Source organism: Platalea leucorodia (assembly GCF_965183815.1).
Source record: "Platalea leucorodia genome assembly, chromosome: 2".
Taxonomy (NCBI): Eukaryota; Metazoa; Chordata; class Aves; order Pelecaniformes; family Threskiornithidae; genus Platalea; species Platalea leucorodia.
Window position 1 is genome coordinate 19,784,032 of NC_138824.1, and position 18,644 is coordinate 19,802,675.

General features: G+C 39.9%; 1 protein-coding gene across 1 annotated transcript in view; it reads left to right on the plus strand.

Annotated features, from left to right (window-relative positions):
• The first annotated feature begins 3,708 nt into the window (after positions 1-3,708).
• Positions 3,709-18,644, plus strand: part of IFT88 (intraflagellar transport 88) — a 51,179-nt gene continuing 36,243 nt past the window's right edge. The window contains exons 1-12 of the mRNA XM_082330704.1: positions 3,709-3,945; positions 4,559-4,652; positions 5,645-5,707; positions 6,440-6,496; positions 8,215-8,268; positions 9,783-9,846; positions 9,923-9,992; positions 11,008-11,098; positions 16,040-16,144; positions 16,966-17,072; positions 17,738-17,848; positions 17,948-18,179. Of these exons, the coding sequence (XP_082186830.1) occupies positions 4,563-4,652; positions 5,645-5,707; positions 6,440-6,496; positions 8,215-8,268; positions 9,783-9,846; positions 9,923-9,992; positions 11,008-11,098; positions 16,040-16,144; positions 16,966-17,072; positions 17,738-17,848; positions 17,948-18,179 (1,044 nt within the window). The 5' untranslated portion in view covers positions 3,709-3,945; positions 4,559-4,562. The remainder of the gene's footprint in view (positions 3,946-4,558; positions 4,653-5,644; positions 5,708-6,439; positions 6,497-8,214; positions 8,269-9,782; positions 9,847-9,922; positions 9,993-11,007; positions 11,099-16,039; positions 16,145-16,965; positions 17,073-17,737; positions 17,849-17,947; positions 18,180-18,644) is intronic.

Sequence of the window (18,644 nt, forward strand, 5' to 3'; positions counted from 1 at the left end):
CTTGATGTCTTGAAACGTAACTGAAACAAAAACCTGATCAGATCTGCCGTTTGCTTCAGGTGCACAAGCATCTAACTCGATGCCAGTTAGAGGACTGATCCAGGGCAGGAATGAAAATCAGAAGGTGGGAAAAGAATGGGACAACTTCATTTAGTGACAGTGCTGGCTTAATCCAACCTAGGAATTCAAAGCATACAACGTCGCTTGGGCTGTATACTAAATTTACTACAGTTTTTTTGGCAGCTTCACATTGCAGGTTGCCGTCTGGATTTAGCCAAAACCAGTAAGGACAATTACATCATATGGGTTTCTCCCTGTAGCATGATCTTGTTAGAAGGTATTTTATAATCACAACCCATGAGTAAGGTCTCATGTTAGAATCATAGAATCGTTAAGGTTGGAAAAGACCCTTAAGATCATCGAGTCCAACTGTTAACCTATCACTGCCAAGTCCACCACTAAACCATGTCCTCGTGTTGCTGCAGAGGATCCTGAGATTTTGGGGGTTTGTGTTAAATCTTCATGCATTAAGGTCTATTTATACTTCATAAAAAATAATTGTAGATTGACACAGCTTTTAGAAACATAAATAAATAAAGTCTGTTGAGACTCTCATGTTGTTGTGAGGGCATCAGAAGAGAGGCTGGACTGAGAGGCCTAATGACCTGGGCCAGGGAGTGTTCCCAAGCTCCTGGCCGCGGGTGCACGATCCGGCAGCGTGGGCAACCTGCAGCATTGCCAGGGGCTGGACCAGGTGCTGGAGTTGACTGTCTTTGGGGTTAAAATAGCCCATTACAGTGTTAGCTAGTTATCATTCTCCCAAACAATTCCCAGTATGGTCAGGGACCGTACAGGTCAGGGATCACTTCCAATAGCTGGTTTGAATGTATACACCCAATTTTGGAGGGTAAGAAAGTTTGATGATATGAACATGGTCAGATTCCAGTGGTGCTTCGGCACCATTTCATTTACAAGATAGATGCATTGCCTCCTTATCATGATGCCTTTTTTCCACTGCCCTAGATAACTGGGCTGAAACATCAGAATATGCTGGGCACCAGTATGCCCAGGTCTCCGATACGGACAAGCTGGGTAGCAGAGCTAGGGCTCTTGCCACAGAATGTACCTGCTGCTCAGGTGCCTATGAATGTGTCTGGGGACAATCAGAAAAATCTAAAAACCACATGCTCAATTACATATGAGGAGTCACAGGCAGAAAAGGGTGGCTGGAAATGTATATATATTTCTTATGCTGAAGTTCATAATTTGTGGCAAGTAACTCACCTGAAAGTTTTTCCCACCTTAAGTCTGTTATTCTGCAAAATACTTGTATTCCAGAAACTTCAGGTGTAAAGATTCTTATGTCCAAAGGTCTCAAGTCTGAAGTTTCTGTGTGAAAGTGGTTCATGCATGGAACGTGAACAGGCTAATGCAAGAAGTGATAATGTTTTAATACTTCTTTATGTTATCTTTGTTTCTCCTGTTGGGAGCCTGAATAGAAAGACCTTTCACTCATATCCTCCGTGCCTTATCTCTTCAGAAAGGACTTTGAGGCTGAAAGAAGGTGAGCAGCAGAAAGCCCTGACATTCCCTAATGCTCACAAACCCTGACCGTAAAAAGGGTGTTCTGACTGACTCTGCGCTGTATATTGTCTCTGCAGCGTTCTTATGCCATTAGCATAAGGCAGTAGGGGGAAGTTGCCATTCGCCTCGTGAAATATTTTCTCTCTCAAAAATACTGTAGGCATGTTCAGAGATTCCTGCTCTATTCTGTTTCCTGTTTAGGCATGCAAAACTTTCCTCAATGCAATGATTTGCTGTGGGCAAATCAGCTGACACTTGTGATGGTTTCAAAAATATCAACTAAAAGAAAGTAGTAAAAATGGTAGTAGGCATCGTCTTTTTCTAAGACATTCAGGCCTTTAATTTTTTATTTAGTTTCAGAGACTATGGCAGATGGGAAGCTTTACTGACTTTTTTATTGAGCCTTTCACTTTTGAGGGCAGATTTCTCAGCTCACTGGAAGAAATGGTGCGGCTGAGCGCCCTGAGAGTGAGCGGTGACTGTGATGAGGTCTCTCCCCAGAGGTGCCGGCTGCTGCCCGAGAGCCGTGCCTGCCAGCGGAGCCCTGCCGCGTCCGGAGGGCATGGGCCAGCAATAGTCTGGAGCTTGAGAAACATGCTGAAGGCATGCACTGTGATGAGGTACTCTCAGGTGTGGGACACATGCTCGAGCGCAAGGTGTGACACCTATGGAAGAAGCCATTTTTCTCTCACGATAGTAAATCTATAGCATAAAATACCGATTTGCACCATAAAATGACAGCAGGTTGGCTTTACTCTTGGGAAGAGACACATAGAAATTTAAACTAGGTATAAGGATGGGAGAGATGTCCCGAGGTCCCTTCCAGCCTGAATTATTCTGTGATCCTGTAATCCTAAATTCACTGTTACGGAGAAGTCTAGAATTTTTCCCCCATTCTGAATTTCAGTGTTTTGGAAACACTAACTCATATATCCTAATAATTTTCCCTTTAAAGTCAGTAAATATTATCCACGTTGCAGACTTTTATTTGCACATAGCAAAGCAATGTCTGGCAGACAACAGGTCTTGTATCCATTTATGTTTTCCTTATCCCATGGTAGGCAGTCTGATGAGTCTGCCGTTCTTCACAGTCGTTCTGTGTTCCTCTTCCAGAAGATGAGCGACAGCATACGGGGAAACAAAATTTGTTTCTACGTCCATCATATGACACCACCTTTATTCCTTAGCACACAGGCTCTCATCTTGGAAATATGCATAACCTAACTGGGGAAATTCAGTGTATATTTAAATGTTTGCAGCATCAATTCAGAGTAAGTCCTAGAACAAGCAAAAAGTAAAATTTAGTTTGTATTTAGCTCTAGCTTAGTGATCAACACTAATCCACTTGAGAAATCTGTCCAGAAGAGTTCAGAGCAGTAGTTTCCCATGTAAAAGCTGGTCATGGAAATTTTTGGATTTGTGTGGGTTCCTCGCTGCAGTTACGCATTTTGGAGGACAGAATTTTCTCGCTGTTTAATTTGCAGAAACGAGATGAGGGTCCGCTTTCTTTTTTTAACCCCGAGACTAAGCACGCCCAAGCCGATCCTGGCAGGAATCGGAGGGGGTCGGGAGGGGCGGCGGGCCAGCCGGCAGCTGGGACAGCCGAGGGGATGGATTTTGCGAGCCCCCGGGGCTGCGTTACCCCGGCCGCCCCGCCGCTCCGGGCCGCCATTTGCCGCGGGGCGGCCTCCTCGCGGCAGGCGGCGCCCACAGCGGCGCGCAGGCCTCGGCAGCGGCTCTGCGCACGCGCCGGGCCTGCGCCCTGCTCCGCTCGCGCCTGTCACCCGCCGGGCGCGGGGCATCAGGGGAGCGCGTCCGCCCGCCTCCCCCTTAGCAACGCGGCCCGGGGCCGGCCCGCCGGCCTCCGCCGCGCTCCGGGCAGGGGGAGCGGGCCGTGGGCGACCGGAGCGCCGGCCCTGGGCGCCGTGTCGGCGGGCTTGGCACCGCCGCGGTGGTTCCCTGAGCCTGCCGCCGACCTGCCCGGGAGCCTTCCCGCCGTCCTCGAGAAGGCGGAGGCGCCGCGGGGCGCATCGCCGCCGCCCCCCTCCCCCGCCCCGCTTCGGGCGCCGGCTGAGGAAACCCGCAAAAAGGAGCGACTCGGCTTCGGGCCGCGGTGGCACCGCGAACGGCTCAGAGGAGGCCCCGGCCCAGCGGGAGGCGGCGGGGTCGTCCTCCCGCCGGAGGGGAACCGGCCCTCGGTGGGGCGTGCGGCGCTTCGTCCTGGCTGAGGATGACTTGCTGAAGTGCATGCGTTTCCTATTACAGCTGAAATCAGAGGCTGTCTTCCTTAAGGTTTTTATGAAAATAGGTAGCCAGGCAGAGAGACCTCCTTAGTGTCCTCAGTGACGGAAAGACCACAAGGTGAATGCAGCCGTATTAGAGACTAAAGTATTTGTGAAGAAAAACATTTGAACCCCTTCTTCTTTATTTCTAGTTTTTAAAAACTGCTTGAATTGGAATGGCAAAATTATATGAAGAATGTTGCATATAGAGAATAGCTGTGTCTATGTTGATATTAGGACGCAGGTGAACAAAAGATTTGAAGCTAGAAGAGATGTCTGAGTAGACTGATTACTATGGTTTGGCCTAATAAAAAAGGCAAACTTTAGAATATGAGAGAATTATCTTAAAACTGAATTATCTGAGAATATAAAGCTACCATTCTAAAGGTAATACAGTTACTTATTATGATCATTTAGTTTTAATGATAAATATCTTTAAAACAGTTTTCATGACAGTGGTATAAATACCTAACAAAATCTAATTCTATGAAATGGTGCATTTTGTTTATAGGTGAACCCTAGTTTTTATGACTGGTCATAGCTTATTTTTAATTTCAAAGGCAGCAATTAAAAACTAAAATTAAATTGGAGCTCTTTTGAACTTATAAACCTTATTACTGTTTATATTTTACATTTTTAAAGATACATATAAAACCACAGAGTTAATATTTGGCATGTTAAATGTTTCACAGAAAAATGATGCAAAATGTGCATCTGGCTCCTGAGGCTGATGAAGATGATCTTTATTCTGGCTACAATGATTATAATCCCACATTTGACACAGAGGTAAAAATATTTGCTGTTTCCCACCTTTCCCATGCGTAGGTTTTTAACTTCTAAGTACAAGATGAGAACGTGGGTACAGTAATGCACAAGTGTACTACTGCTTTGAAGTGAAATTTTCTTTATTTAGCAAGAAATACATAAAGTTTCGCCAGGATCTTTTTGAATAGTTATTTTTTTGATAGTTTTCTATTCCAACAAAATACTTGTGTGCATCTCACAGCAGATCTAATATGCCTTAATGGTTAGAATTTATGAAGTATAAAATCATAGTTATTTGAAGGCCGTAATTCACATTCAGGCACATTCAATGTGTTGTTTCCCAGACAGTGTGCAGCAGCAAGCTTTCTGACGAAAGAGGCTGCTTATTGGTCAATAGGTCATTGATCTGTTGCTATGCTGCAGCTGAAGGAGATAACAGTAGAGTGGAGTCCTGCAGGTCTCTGTGCAATAGGTAGAGTGTCTGGGATGACTTACAGTAACCCTGCAGACCACTTTCTGGTAGCTGCTGGTGTAGTGGAATTGGAACAACAGGGTGGTTATTTGGTCCAAATCCACTACCTTGGCATCTTGTGTGAAATTCCAATGCCAAATTCATGGGAGTTGCAGTGTGACCTGAGAGACATGAGATATCTTAATGTAGTAGCATGACAGGCATTAATGTTAAAATTTAGAAACAGTGCTAGTAGTAAGCTTTTGGAGGGAAATAAAATGTCACGTATTATTTTATCACTCTGCTTCCTCAGTGTGTTTTTATTTTTCAGAGAATAATGACTTTTTACATTTCCTAATCTAAAATGCCAAAAAAGATAGACCAAATAATATAATAATTAATTGTCAGTAAAACCTGCCATTCAGTTATCTTCAAGTCAAGTATTTTTGGAAGAAGAATTGTTTTTCCACCTATCTGCTTTCAGTAGTCATAAGGTTCTGAAATTGTGGCTTTGGGTGTTATGGTTTTAAAAGGGTTGATATTTTTATTTTATCTTTTCTAGGATTTAGAAAATGATGTAGCTTTTCAACAGGCAGCAAGAACAAGTCATGGTAGAAGACCCACTGTAAGTACCTTTTAAAATACATTGCAATAGTGTAGACCTTCTCTAGAGCCCTAGCTGTAATTTTGGCACTGGTACAAACTTATCTTGGGAATCTCTTATCTTTTTTTTGTGTACTACTAACATGAAGATACAGACTTCAGTTATTTATATGAAAAATAAGTAAAAAATTAGCAGAGCATGAGCTCCCTTAAGTTCTGGAGCCAAGCTAGAGGAAACAACGAACTTCAGTTGGAAATGTGTATTCTTGTTTGATAAAATGAAATAAAACCTTGATAAGAGAAAAATGATACATTCTGAAAGGACTTAGTTTAATATTCTATTCATGGAATTACTGGCTCTGACATACAGTTACAAGGTTGAGATGCATACTAGACAGTGGGATTTAGAAAACCATGTGTTATTGTTCTGATCATTTTTTTCTCCATGTTCATGTAATTTACATTAATTTTCTTACTTTCATTTAGCTGTGACTTATATCAGCTTTCAAAATTAAATATAAAGTTGGCACCTGCACTTTAGAAGTACGTACTGTATGTCTAAAGAAGAGCTGGAACTGTCTGATTAATGCTATTTCTTTGCCAGAATAATTTGGTTCTACAATGAGAATTCTTTCTATAACAACTGAAGCATTATTTCTATGAATTCACTATAGAAACTATATGGAAAGACTAATAATTAACACGTATGGTTGTTAATTGGTGGGGTGGTGGTTTTTTTTGTTTTTCCACCCAGGTGGCAGACAAAATTCCTGGTACATCAGCTTCAAGACCTTTAGCTACTGGATTTGGGGTAGGTTTTTGTTCTGTTGTATTCTTAATGAAAATGAGGTATTTACCAAAAAATAAATTTACCATTTAATGCCTTGCACAGAGTGATCTCTTTATATCTAAGTATTTCCTTCCAGTGAACTACATCTATTCGTTAATTTTAATTAATTCACAACTCCGCACTTGGTCAAGGCATGGTTACTGATTTTTTTTTTTTTTTTTTTTTTTTAAATTTTTCTCCCAAACCATACTGCAAATTGACGTCTGTACTGCACAAGGCAGTAGATTCCAAGGTATTAACCTGATTTTCTTGCAGGGGGAACTGGATGGGTTGTTATTTGGGCTTGGGAAAGTTTTCTGAAAGTTAAGGTCTTAAAAGTCTTAAAAAAATATGGGCTTTTGAATGGCCTCTAGTTTAATCAGAAAAAGTTGGTTATATTCTTTGGTATACTTAACCCATTGTAACTCTTAAATAACTAACACTTTAAGCTGTTTTGCTATGGAAACAGAAGTTACGCACTAGTGATATATCCACTGTCCCCTTATCCCAATAAATTTTCAACTTGTTAGGCTGTCTCAGTCAAATTTGAAAAGACAGTGCTTTTAGATATAAAATTACTGTAAATTTTATGACAAATAAAGAAGGGAGATCACATTGCTTTAGATCTCTTATGCAAGTTAGCTGGGTAACAATTTCAAGAACACCTAAATTCTATTATAAGTCATTGAAATACAACTTTACTCTGAACCTTCTGTTCCCTGCCCTGGATATATTCCTTTTCAGACTGCGTTGTATTTGCAGATGTTTAATGTAGTACCACGCTGTGACGGGAAAAGCTATCTTGTTAAAGGAGTGCACAAAAAAGCACTTCTTAAGGATAATAAAGGCTGAGGTGTGTACCTGCATTAGTAGAGCTAGAAGCCATCAAAGCATTGTCCAGCCCACAGTACTACCTGTTTCACTCTGCAGATTTGCTTCTCCTACACTACAGTCCTTGTTAATGTAGATGCAGCCTTAGCAGAAAAAACAAAAACCAGTCATGATATGTGATGGATAGTGGGTAAAATAGTAAAACAGAGGCCTCTGAGTGGGAATTAGGGGAACACTTTTTCATGGCCTGAAGCCCTTTATTTTTGCCTGTTTGTATTGTATATTTGTAGCAACCTTTAGCACTTACTACTGACTATTTCACATTTATTTCTTTACATTTTTAACACTACTACAGAAGGACAGTATGCGGCATGTCAGCTAATGGAAAAGATATCCATTGGCAGTTTCAAAGTATATCTGTATTTATTATAAAATAAATCTTGAAGAAAGTATGACTGAAAATCTGCCCCTATATTAATCTCTTATCAGCTGTACTCAGAATCTTAGTGAAGTATTTTTTGTAAATTACTTGTTCAATTTAAAGGTAGTAATTTCAGTTATTTAATAATGGAAAGTACTGCTGCCTCAGATGAATTTCTATACATTTTTTTTTAAAAGGTCTGACAGAAATATCCAAATACATAAAAAACAATATTGTGAATTTCTGCTAACTGAAGTGTTCAACATCTTTAAGTCTGCCAGGCACTGGCAGTATATTACATATGAATAACATAAATGGGAATTTTGCTATGACCTTATGTGAGAGTTACATCGACTCTTAAAACTCAGTGTTGAGGAGACTACATAGCCTTTACAGGCTTCTAATGCTTTGTGGATGCTAGTTTCAAACAATTTACTTATTTTTGTAGTCAAAGGCAACTTTAACTTCATCTATGGGAAGACCAATGACAGGAGCTATACAGGTAAAAGTTTCAATATTTACATTTGATATTGATTTGGAACACTGAAGTTTTCTGGTGTTTGGTTTTGATACAAGTATTTAAAAGTTCATTGAAATAATACAAATTATTACTGTTTTAATTTGTCCTTTTTTGAAAAGACTACTGTCAGAAAGCCTGAGGATTGTGATGAGTATTTTGTTTGAGCATAGGGTTGGAAGCAATACCAGTGTAATGCTTTTTAACACTTACTGACGTGCAATGAATAATTTTTCATTGAAATAGGAGAAAGGTAGATTCTGGTTTTCATGTTTTTCTTATGTACTTATACTCTAATAAGAATCTGCTGCAATTTTCCACTTTCCCACTGCCACCCTTAAGTATATTGACTTAATGTTAAATGTATCTATAGCCACTATATTCTTTTGCATCAGGCCAGGTGGGAAACAGGAATTATCAGGGAGCATCAAGAGTAGGGCTACTCCCTAAGGGAAGGCAAGCCAGGACTCTAGAGGGAAATTGCATGGCCAGCAGTGCAGGGGCCTCACCAGACGGGACCCAGTCCCACAACACCTGAGCGAGGCAAGTAGGATCCACGCAGAAATGGTGGCCATGTCCAACTAAAAGTCCAGAACAATATCGTGGCAATGAGGCAGGTCCAAGGTCAAGCCAAAAAGTCAATGCATAAGCCAGGGTTAGGACCAGTGATCACTGGCCAGGACCATAGTGACAAGGCAAGGCTAAGAGCAATCCAGGAGGTCAGTCCACAGGTCGAAATCCGGATCAAGAGACTTTGTGGGAAGGCATAGCTGTGTCTGACGTGGAAACCAGTAGTCCTCCAACAAAGCTCAGGCAGGGGCTGAGGGACCAGGGTTGAGCTTCAGTAAAGCTCCTGGGTCCATGGGTAGGGTGTGTGGCTGCAGACCCCAGGTGAGTCTGGTCAGGTCCATTAAGGTTTATTAGGGCACTTAGTGTCCTGACAGGAAAGTTTAATAAGCTGGCTGGGGTCAAGACATTCTTGTGTTGGGAGGCATCATCTGGTAGTAAGTTACAAATACAAAAGAGTTGTAGTTTGTTTGTGCCTCTCTTGGTTTAGATCAAGCAAAATATTCTGATCCATAATCCCATAGGATTCTCTTTATTGTCAAGAAAAATTAAAAAAGCAACTGAGTTCTGAAACAGTGTGACAGTAAGCTCGAGTATGTTACAGATCTCAAGAGAAATAATTATTGAGAATTTTCTAAAAATAAAAGATTTTTGAAATTAAGTATTCTGAATACATAGAAAATTTACACAAAGTAGTAAGTGTTCCTTTGTGTCAGTTACAGTTTCCCAATAGTGTTTGCTCCTCTACTCTGTAGACAGTTATGATGTATAGTATTTGAGAAATAAAAACTTTTTAAAAAATATTCAGTTTACTGAGGTGGTAACAACTGATTTTTGTATTTAAAGGTTTTGTAATGTGTAACTGATGTCCATACTGTCCACAGTCTTATTTTTAGGAACATTATTTTAATATGTCTTCTTTTTTATTTAAGGATGGGATTGCTCGACCAATGACAGCAGTGCATGCTGCAGGTTACACTAAGGCAGCTATGAGAGGTACAGTTTGTAGAAATCACCAGCTGCCAGAGGGAGATGTTATTTTACAATTTTCAGAACTCTGTTAATTTTGCAGGTTCTTCATTTGATCCTCTTGGCCAAGCAAGAGGTCCTGCTCCACCTCTGGAAATAAAAAATTCAGACAGGTTTGTTCAGTTTTGTATTAAATTATTTCAAAGCATTAACAGCAACAAAAGAACAACTGTGGGTAGAGTTTAAAAGCAACGAGGCAGTTACAAAACCTTGAGGGACCAAACTCTTAACTTTGTGGAATAATGCCACAAACATTTATGCATATGGTTAGCTGATTCTCCAGAGCAGTTGCACTGACTTCCAGGAACGTCTGCTTTCAGTGATTTCTGGTTCTGACTGTAGCTCAGCAGCCTGGACGTAGTTGTTGCCACACAAATGCTGTGATACTTACATAGAATTGTGGAGGATTATGGAAGAGTGTGTGACAGGCAAGGAACACCATGATTCATGCAGCTCTCTGGGAAGAACTTGAGGGAATTTGCCTGCTGTTTCTCCCTGTTCACTCTGACCTTAGCATTTGAGGTAAAACTGAGGTTGTGAAAGTTTTGCAGGCTCGTGTGAATGTTGGGGAGTTCACTCAGAACAAGTCATTGAGCTTTTCAATACAAAAGTTGTATTCCTCAAATATAGCTATGTAGGAATAGGGAATCCTACTGAAACATTTGATTATTTAACTGAGGAAAAAATCTAGATGGATAACAACTTTTTATTAAAATCTGCATTTGCAAGCTATACTTTGAAGTTATCTATGCAAATAAAGGTTCAATTAATTGCTCTTAATACAATATTTCATTTCACTAGGTGTTTGATTTGAAAGTTTTAGCAGCCCATCTGTTCTGTCATTACTTCTCCTGAACAAATTGAGCCCATGAAATTTGCATGTCTGTCTTGTTCTTGGAAGAGGATTTACGTTTTCTTAGGTCTCTGTTCTCAAATTAGAAGTGTGAATATGTTATCTTTGGAGGACCTTCTCTGGGCATAGTTTTACATTATATTTTCTTCGATGGGAAAACCATTTAGTTGTGACATGTGATGCATCGCTGTGTTGTTTTATTGAAAATATCCTGTATAAAAGCTTAGTGGTTGCAGCTATGTTACTAGTGTTAATCCTTTTGTTGTTTATTTTAGTTCAGAAGAGAAGATTAGGCAGTTGGAAAAAAAAGTGAATGAACTGGTTGAAGAAAGCTGCATTGCCAACAGCTGTGGAGACTTGAAATTGGTAATTTTATGGATTTCACTTCACTTTTGCTTTTATGTGAAGAACAATTTGTATAGATAGATGTTTCAGACTGCCTTGGGTTCAAACATTTCAAATTATTAAAATCATCTTAATTCTAACTTTGTTATGACTCTTCTAATCCAGTGATACCTTGTATTGCCAAAAAAAAAAAAAGTAGAAGCTGTATTTCTTGTGTATATATTTGTTAAGATTTCAGTGTTACAAAAAATCCCTTCCCCATATCTCCATTGGCCTCTTCAAACGGGTCTGATCAATTAGTCACACTGGCACTGATTTGCCCAGTCTAAGCTATGGACTCTATGGAAGTGGGTGACCCTTCTTCAATACCAGGCTTGTAACTGGCATCTTTGCAGCATTTGATCCTCAGATGTGTAAGGATCTTGTACGAGTGACATTCCGTTTCCTTGATGTTGCTTGGGCTTTTTGGTTAATGTAATTTTCATCCAGGTCTGGTGCTCAGCACCAGGATCAATCTCACTTAAGCCACCTCCACAGCACCCTTCCATGTCAGGGGCTGTTTGGTCCTATAGCATATGGTAGACACGATATTGCTTTTGTTGCACCATAAGGGGTCAGCATCAAGATGAACTATTTCATCTTCTTTCAGACCTTCTGACAAGGGGACCTTCCAAGCTAAGCAAACCCAAAAGTGCAAACACCAGTATCCTTCATTGATGATCTGGATGAGGGCATTGAGTGCACCCTCAATAAGTTTGCAGATGACACCAAGTTGGGTGGAAGTGTCCATCTGTTGGAGGGTAGGAAGGCCCTACAGAGGGACCTGGACAGGCTGGATCGATGGGCCAGGGCCAACTGTATGAGGTTCAACAAGGCTCAGTGCCGGGTCCTGCACTTGGGTCACAACAACCCCATGCAACGCTACAGGCTTGGGGAGGAGTGGCTGGAGAGCTGCTTGGTGGAAAAGGACCTGGGGGTGTTGGCTGACAGCCGTCTGAACATGAGCCAGCAGTGTGCTCAGGTGGCCAAGAAGGCCAATGGCATTCTGGCTTTTATCAGGAATAGTGTGGCCAGCAGGACCAGGGAGGTGATAGTGCCCCTGTACTGGGCATTGGTGAGGACACACCTCGAGTGCTGTGTTCAGTTTTGGGCCCCTCACTACAAGAAGGACATCGAGGTGCTGGAGCGTGTCCAGAGAAGGGCAATGAAGCTGGTGAAGGGTCTGGAGCACAAGTGTTATGAGGAGTGGCTGAGGGAGCTGGGGTTGTTTAGCCTGGAGAAGAGGAGGCTGAGGGGAGACCTTATTGCTCTTTACAGCTACCTGAAAGGAGGTTGTAGTGAGGTGGGGGTCGGTCTCTTCTCCCTAGTAACAAGGGATAGGACGAGAGGAAACGGCCTCAAGCTGCGCCAGGGGAGGTTTAGGTTGGATATTAGGAAAAACTTCTTCACCGAAAGGGTAATCAGGCGTTGGACCAGGCTGCCCAGGGAAGTGGTTGAGTCTCAGTCCCTGGAGGTATTTAAAAGAAGGGTAGATGTGGTGCTTGAGGACATGGTTTAGTGGTGGACTTGGCAGTGATAGGTTAAAGATGGGACTTGATGATCTTAAGGGTCTTTTCCAACCTTAACGATTCTATGATTCATAGCACAGTGGCAATAAAACACATTAGCCTTGGGTTCCAGTGTATCAAAATAGCCTCTAACTCTTCCTTCTTAGGACCAGGCTTGTGTTCTGTTCCATATGCTTTGGACTGGCTAGCTCCAGCTCCTAAACTACTGGAGGCAGAGCAGGCTCAACTGTTAGAATTAATGAGATACATGGGGTTCTTAGGAATGTAGACTTCCTTTGTGCTCATCTGTTGCTCTCTCAAGTTGATGGCATCTGATCCATAAGGGAAAAAAATTAACTAGAGCTATGAGAGAGGATGTTTCTTGCTCAGTCATCTGAGCTGCAGAATTTTTAATCTAGGAGTGTATTCTGAGGAGGTATTGTTAGAATACAAGAATGGGTAAAGCATCTTTCCTGAGCTGCTTAATACTGTCCGATACAGATCCTAGGCTACATGGCCTTTGGTTTGATCAAATTCTCATGTTTTGGAGACTAAGAGCTCCAGAATTCATTACAAAGATTGCAAATGGTCTGTAATGGTCTGAGCCTTGCTACAAATGTGGAAAATGGCATTGTTTGTCCACTGTACACAATGTCTATATTTGTGAGTCAATCAATAGGTTTGTAAATTGTTAGCATGGTTACTGGCAGAGTTTTGTCCCAGACTAACTAGCATTTTTCTAAACAGTTCCTAGACATGATTGAAGTTTACTATGGATAAGGAACTATTTCCAGTTGGCAGGTTGAATGTATTTGATCTGTTGTAGAGGGTACTGGAGCAATGTCGTGTCAGTTAGTAGTGGTTAAATAACAGGCTCTAGCCCATTTGATTTACACCTAGTATAGATGTAATTAGTGAGTTCAAGCTGTTTGGACAAGTTAGTACTTTTCATAAATGTTGTCTTTTTGTCTGACACAAAGGAATATTTTTCTGTCCGCACTCTGATTCAGACAATTTCAAATATCTCTTTATGTCTTGTGAAACATGGTGGGTACAGCATCATTTGATCTTACTTCAGCTGTCTTAATGCAGGGGCAGTCTTAGCTGCAGTTTGGATCTGTTAAAAAGCATGCAGTCCACCTTTTGATAGATCTTCTTTGTTCAGAAGTCTTTGTCTTTGCTTTGAGGTCTAGAATTGATTCTGCTCTTGGGAGTCACACTGGACCCAGTGACAGTGAGGGCTTTCTTATCTTGAAGGGACTTTATATTGTCCAGTGCTCTCCACACACAGTGAAGACCTCCTTAGCCCTTTTATGAAAGGTGATATTGTGTGCCTATGTGATGCTTCTTATCAGACTACATATGTTATCCTTACAATCTTATCTATATTTGGCAATATTTTTAAGTAGTAGTCCGTTATTTGCATGTTTTAGGCCTCCTGTAGGTGAGATATTCCATGTTACAGTGGCGGGATCTGCCCTTTGTTTGTAGAGAAATGTCCAGTGTTTCATTAAGAAGCATACTTCGTTTGAGGTTTTTCTGCTCTCTTTAAGACAGCAGTTTACCTTTGGAACTAGTACAGCAAGAATGTACTTTTGTCAATGATTTTATGTCTCCTGTAGTGTGAATATTTTCAAATACAGAATAGGACATTTACCCTATTAGACTATGACTGGAAGATTTCAGTTGTCTTGAGGACTGTCTTTCAGGATGGGTAACGTCTTACATATTTTTGCCTACTCCAAGGAAGCATTGTATGTATCGCTTTTGAGAAAAAAAGGTGTCCCAGCTCTCTGAATGCATTCTTGTTTGTCTGGTCAAAAGGCCTGGTATATGCCTTTCTTCAGTTTTTGCAGCAATTCCAGTGGTCCTGATCAAATTAAGACAAGATCGAACATTGATTGCCTTGATTGTTGTAGGTCAGCCTAGATAGTTCTGATATCAGGATGATACTGTACTGTGTGAGGACTGCCTTTATGCTTGCACCTACTAGGACAATCATCCGGAATCCTGGTCTACCTCAGTCATACTCCTTTCCAATGATTTTTGGATTATTTGTTGAGCTAATAGCCTGATAGCTCCTTTGGAGAGAAGGATTTCACTTAGCATATCTTCACCTAGCAGTCCACACTGTAGGGACTTTACTTCCTTGGGGAGTTAACAAGAAGGCTTCTAACAGTGAAACTCTAAGTCCTTGGGACTTAAGTCTGGTGTTTAGACTGGATGCGTCCACCCTTCAAGCTGACAAAGATCCTCTTATGTTACACTTTTGTAATAAAACATTTTCTTTTCTGCTGCTGCTAACTTCTGATCAGAAAGTATGAAAGAAGTTTATCCATTTATTAGGTTAGGTATCCTTACAGACCTATGCTAATTTATTTCTGATACAATGTCTGAATTTCACCTTCACTAGGAGATAAGCCAACCTGTTTTGTTAATTTTTCTTGAGCCTCTTGTATGTATGGCCAAGAACGTTCTTTGTTTCTTGATGTCAAAGGGTTGTTTCTTATGTAGATTATACCAGACCATTCTGAGGGTCCTTCAGGATGTTCGTATTAGTTTCTGACGAGTCCAGCAGAATTATCCATTTTCCCGCAGAAATCATCAGAGTTGCCAATTCATTATCTATAAAACAGCCAAGTGGGATTTGCCTTCTATCATAAGGACTAAGAATCAAGCTATGTCTTGAGAAGTACTTCCTTCACTGCTAGCTGCCAAATAGCTACCTTGAGTGCTAGCCATTACTTTTTTAACCATTGCACCCTTGCAGAGGCACACAGGACCGTTAGCGGCACTTGTAGACCTGTAGCATTACTTGCACGAAGGGTCTTGACACCAATCTGCAGAAGATTATCACCGGATAAAATAATAATTTTGGAGTTACTCTAATTGCAAACATACATGTGAAATACCGCTTGTGGATAGATAAAAAAGGGAAGCAATTTACCAGCATCCAGAATTAGTCAAGGTGTATGTACAGTATACATTTGTGTAACGTGTGCGTTTACTTCCTGCCTTCATGTTATTCCTGCACTGGGATTCTGCAACTAAGGAAACGTGCCAAGCCTAAACACTCCCTCTTTTTTCTTTTTTTTTAAACATTTATGTGCACTTTCTGTGATTAATACAAGTGGAATAATCTTCTAGGATTTTAAGTGATTATGGTGTATATATGTGTGTGACTATACTTCTCTAAAATTATACAGCTAAGCAGACTTAGACTAACTGTATGTCTGCTTCTTGCTAACTAACACCATTCTGTGGGTTATATTGCTGCTTTTCAGGCATTGGGTACAGTGTGCATCTGAAGAAAATGGACATGAGTCTATTCTTTTCATACTTGTTTTGAATGTATTTTTGCCATCTTGGGTTAGTAAGATTCAAGGCATTGCTAAATTCTAGTAATTTATTTAAGGCTCTGGAAAAAGCAAAAGAGGCTGGAAGAAAGGAGAGAGTATTGGTGAGACAACGTGAACAAATTGCTACTCCAGAAAACATCAACTTAGACCTCACTTACTCAGTAAGTGCTTAGAAATCTTCAGTGAGTGAAAGGTGTTGGTAGCAAACCTCCTAAAGAGATGTTTCAGTGTTTGCTGAGTGTGTGTGTGTTGTAATGTTCCTAGCAGTGTACCAGATCAGATATGGTAGGTATCTAGATTTACATTCTGCTTTTCAAATTAATAGTAGACTTTTTTTTTTTTTTTAAAAAAAAAAAAGGATGCAACATATGTAATAATACTTAGGGGGAATTTAAAGTTGTACTCCTGGTAGTGCTGTAGAGAAAGTTATTAACAATGAATACATTGAGTTAAGCAGACCTAGTAATTTACTTTACAGTGAAGGTCAGAGTAAAGCTGGGGGGAAAATGTGGAGGTATTTTACCTGACACCAACAGAACTCCTGTTTTGAAAGAGCAGTTTGGAAAATTTTCTCTTCATAAACTGAGTGACCACGGATAGTAGGACCATTTTCCACATGTTGGGAGTCATAAATTATGCACAGTTTCTGAGAATTATCTTGTATGAATGTTTGTTAATACTCTTGAATTATAACATTGTGTTTACTTAGGTTTAAGGCCCACTTAGCATGACTTTTAATGGTAGTTATTTAAGTACAAAAATAAAAGAATTACCTAGAACAAGTAGATTTGAAACTTGTTTTCCCTATATCAGTGTACAAGAACAAAGATTAAAGATTCCCATTAAAGATGGGAAGCTTAAAACTGGTAAAAACAATGCTTCCAAGGTAAATTAATTAGAAATTATCTATCATGAATTCAAGTTTATTACTGTTGAGAGAACAACGTTGCTTTCTTGTACCTATAATTCCATTTTTCTATAGGTCCTTTTTAATCTGGCCAGTCAGTATGCTGCTAACGAAATGTATGCTGAAGCACTGAATACTTACCAAGTTATAGTGAAGAATAAGATGTTCAGCAATGGAGGTAGGTTACATTCCAAAGTGGATTAAAATTGGTAGTCAGGCTTTCAAAATAAGGACTTCATCTGCATGGTGTTGACTGACAGAGATCTCAGCCTTCATGTCTGCCAGTCAGAGTGGATGGCAGATACTCATAATCTCCGACTTGGTATAACTTAATATGGTTTGGCTCTCCAACTCATGAAGTCTTTTCTTTCCATAGGCTAAGCTAAACACAAAGCCAAATATATAATTTTCTCATGCAGCACACACTATATTGTCTGCTCTAATACTATTTTTTTTTTCTTTTGACTCAGCTTTCCCCTTCTGAAGGCTTCTTTTAGTATTTTGTACATCTTTGAGACTCCTACAGTGCACTTTTATCAGAGATGCTTATTTGCAGCTGTCTTCCTGGAGAGGACTATAAATAATCTCTACCTCATCCCTTAATTCACAATCAAAATCAGAATACATCTTACATTGATAGTTCTTTTCTAGGTTTCATTACTACTTCATCTCTTTCTGAGTGAAAATTCACAGAAGGCTGTTTTGTGCAGTGCTTCTTTAAAGGGCTGCTGGTACCCTATAATGAAGACAAATTTATTAAGAAGTTGTTCTACTCTGTCACTTTGAAACAATTGTAAAATGCTATAACTATGCTTTAAAAGGCTCATTGACTTCTTTTGATAGGTAGACTGAAGGTGAATATGGGAAATATATATTTAAAACAACGGAACTATTCCAAAGCTATCAAATTCTACCGTATGGCTCTAGACCAGATTCCTAGTGTCCACGAAGAGATGAGGTGAGTTTCTGCTAGTAGGCATGGTTCTGAAATTGAAGTTTTGGATACAGCATGATTTGACAGTTAAAAATATAACCTAATCCTGATTTCTTTATTTAGGATTAAAATAATGCAAAATATCGGAATTGCATTTATTAAAACTGGCCAATACGTTGATGCCATTTCTTCATTTGAACATATAATGAGGACATCTCCAAACCTGAAGGCAGGCTTCAACTTGATCCTATGTTATTTTGCTATTGGAAACAGTGAGCAAATGAAAAAAGCCTTCCAAAAACTGATTGCAGTTCCCTTGGAAATGGATTATGATGACAAATACATTTCACCAAATGTAAGTTTGAACAAGATAAACTGTATCTTTTTATGGTAAATCAGGAGAAAGGGGGAGAGACATTGAATGCTTGGACTATACTGAATATGTAAATCCATGTGTATTTACGTATCTAAAATAACTTTTTTTTTTTTACCAGCATTAACTTAGTGTAGCAGTACTGCTCAGAAGTATAAAATAATGTCGAGAACATTCAAAATTTTTTTTTCCTCAAACAATACAATGTACATAAAATCCACACCACATGATTGTCTTCATAACAATTTTGTTGAAATTCATCTGGGCTGACTTACATAGCTCACTTACTGCTTTGCCTCCTTTATTTATATAAAATTTTAATAAAATATTTATAAGCTAAAAGAAAGGGAGCAAAGCAATAAGTGACTTAGTGCAAGTTATCTCAAATGAGTGCTAATAAAACTTGTAATACTGTAGTGTTATTTTACAGAAGAAAATTTTAGTAAA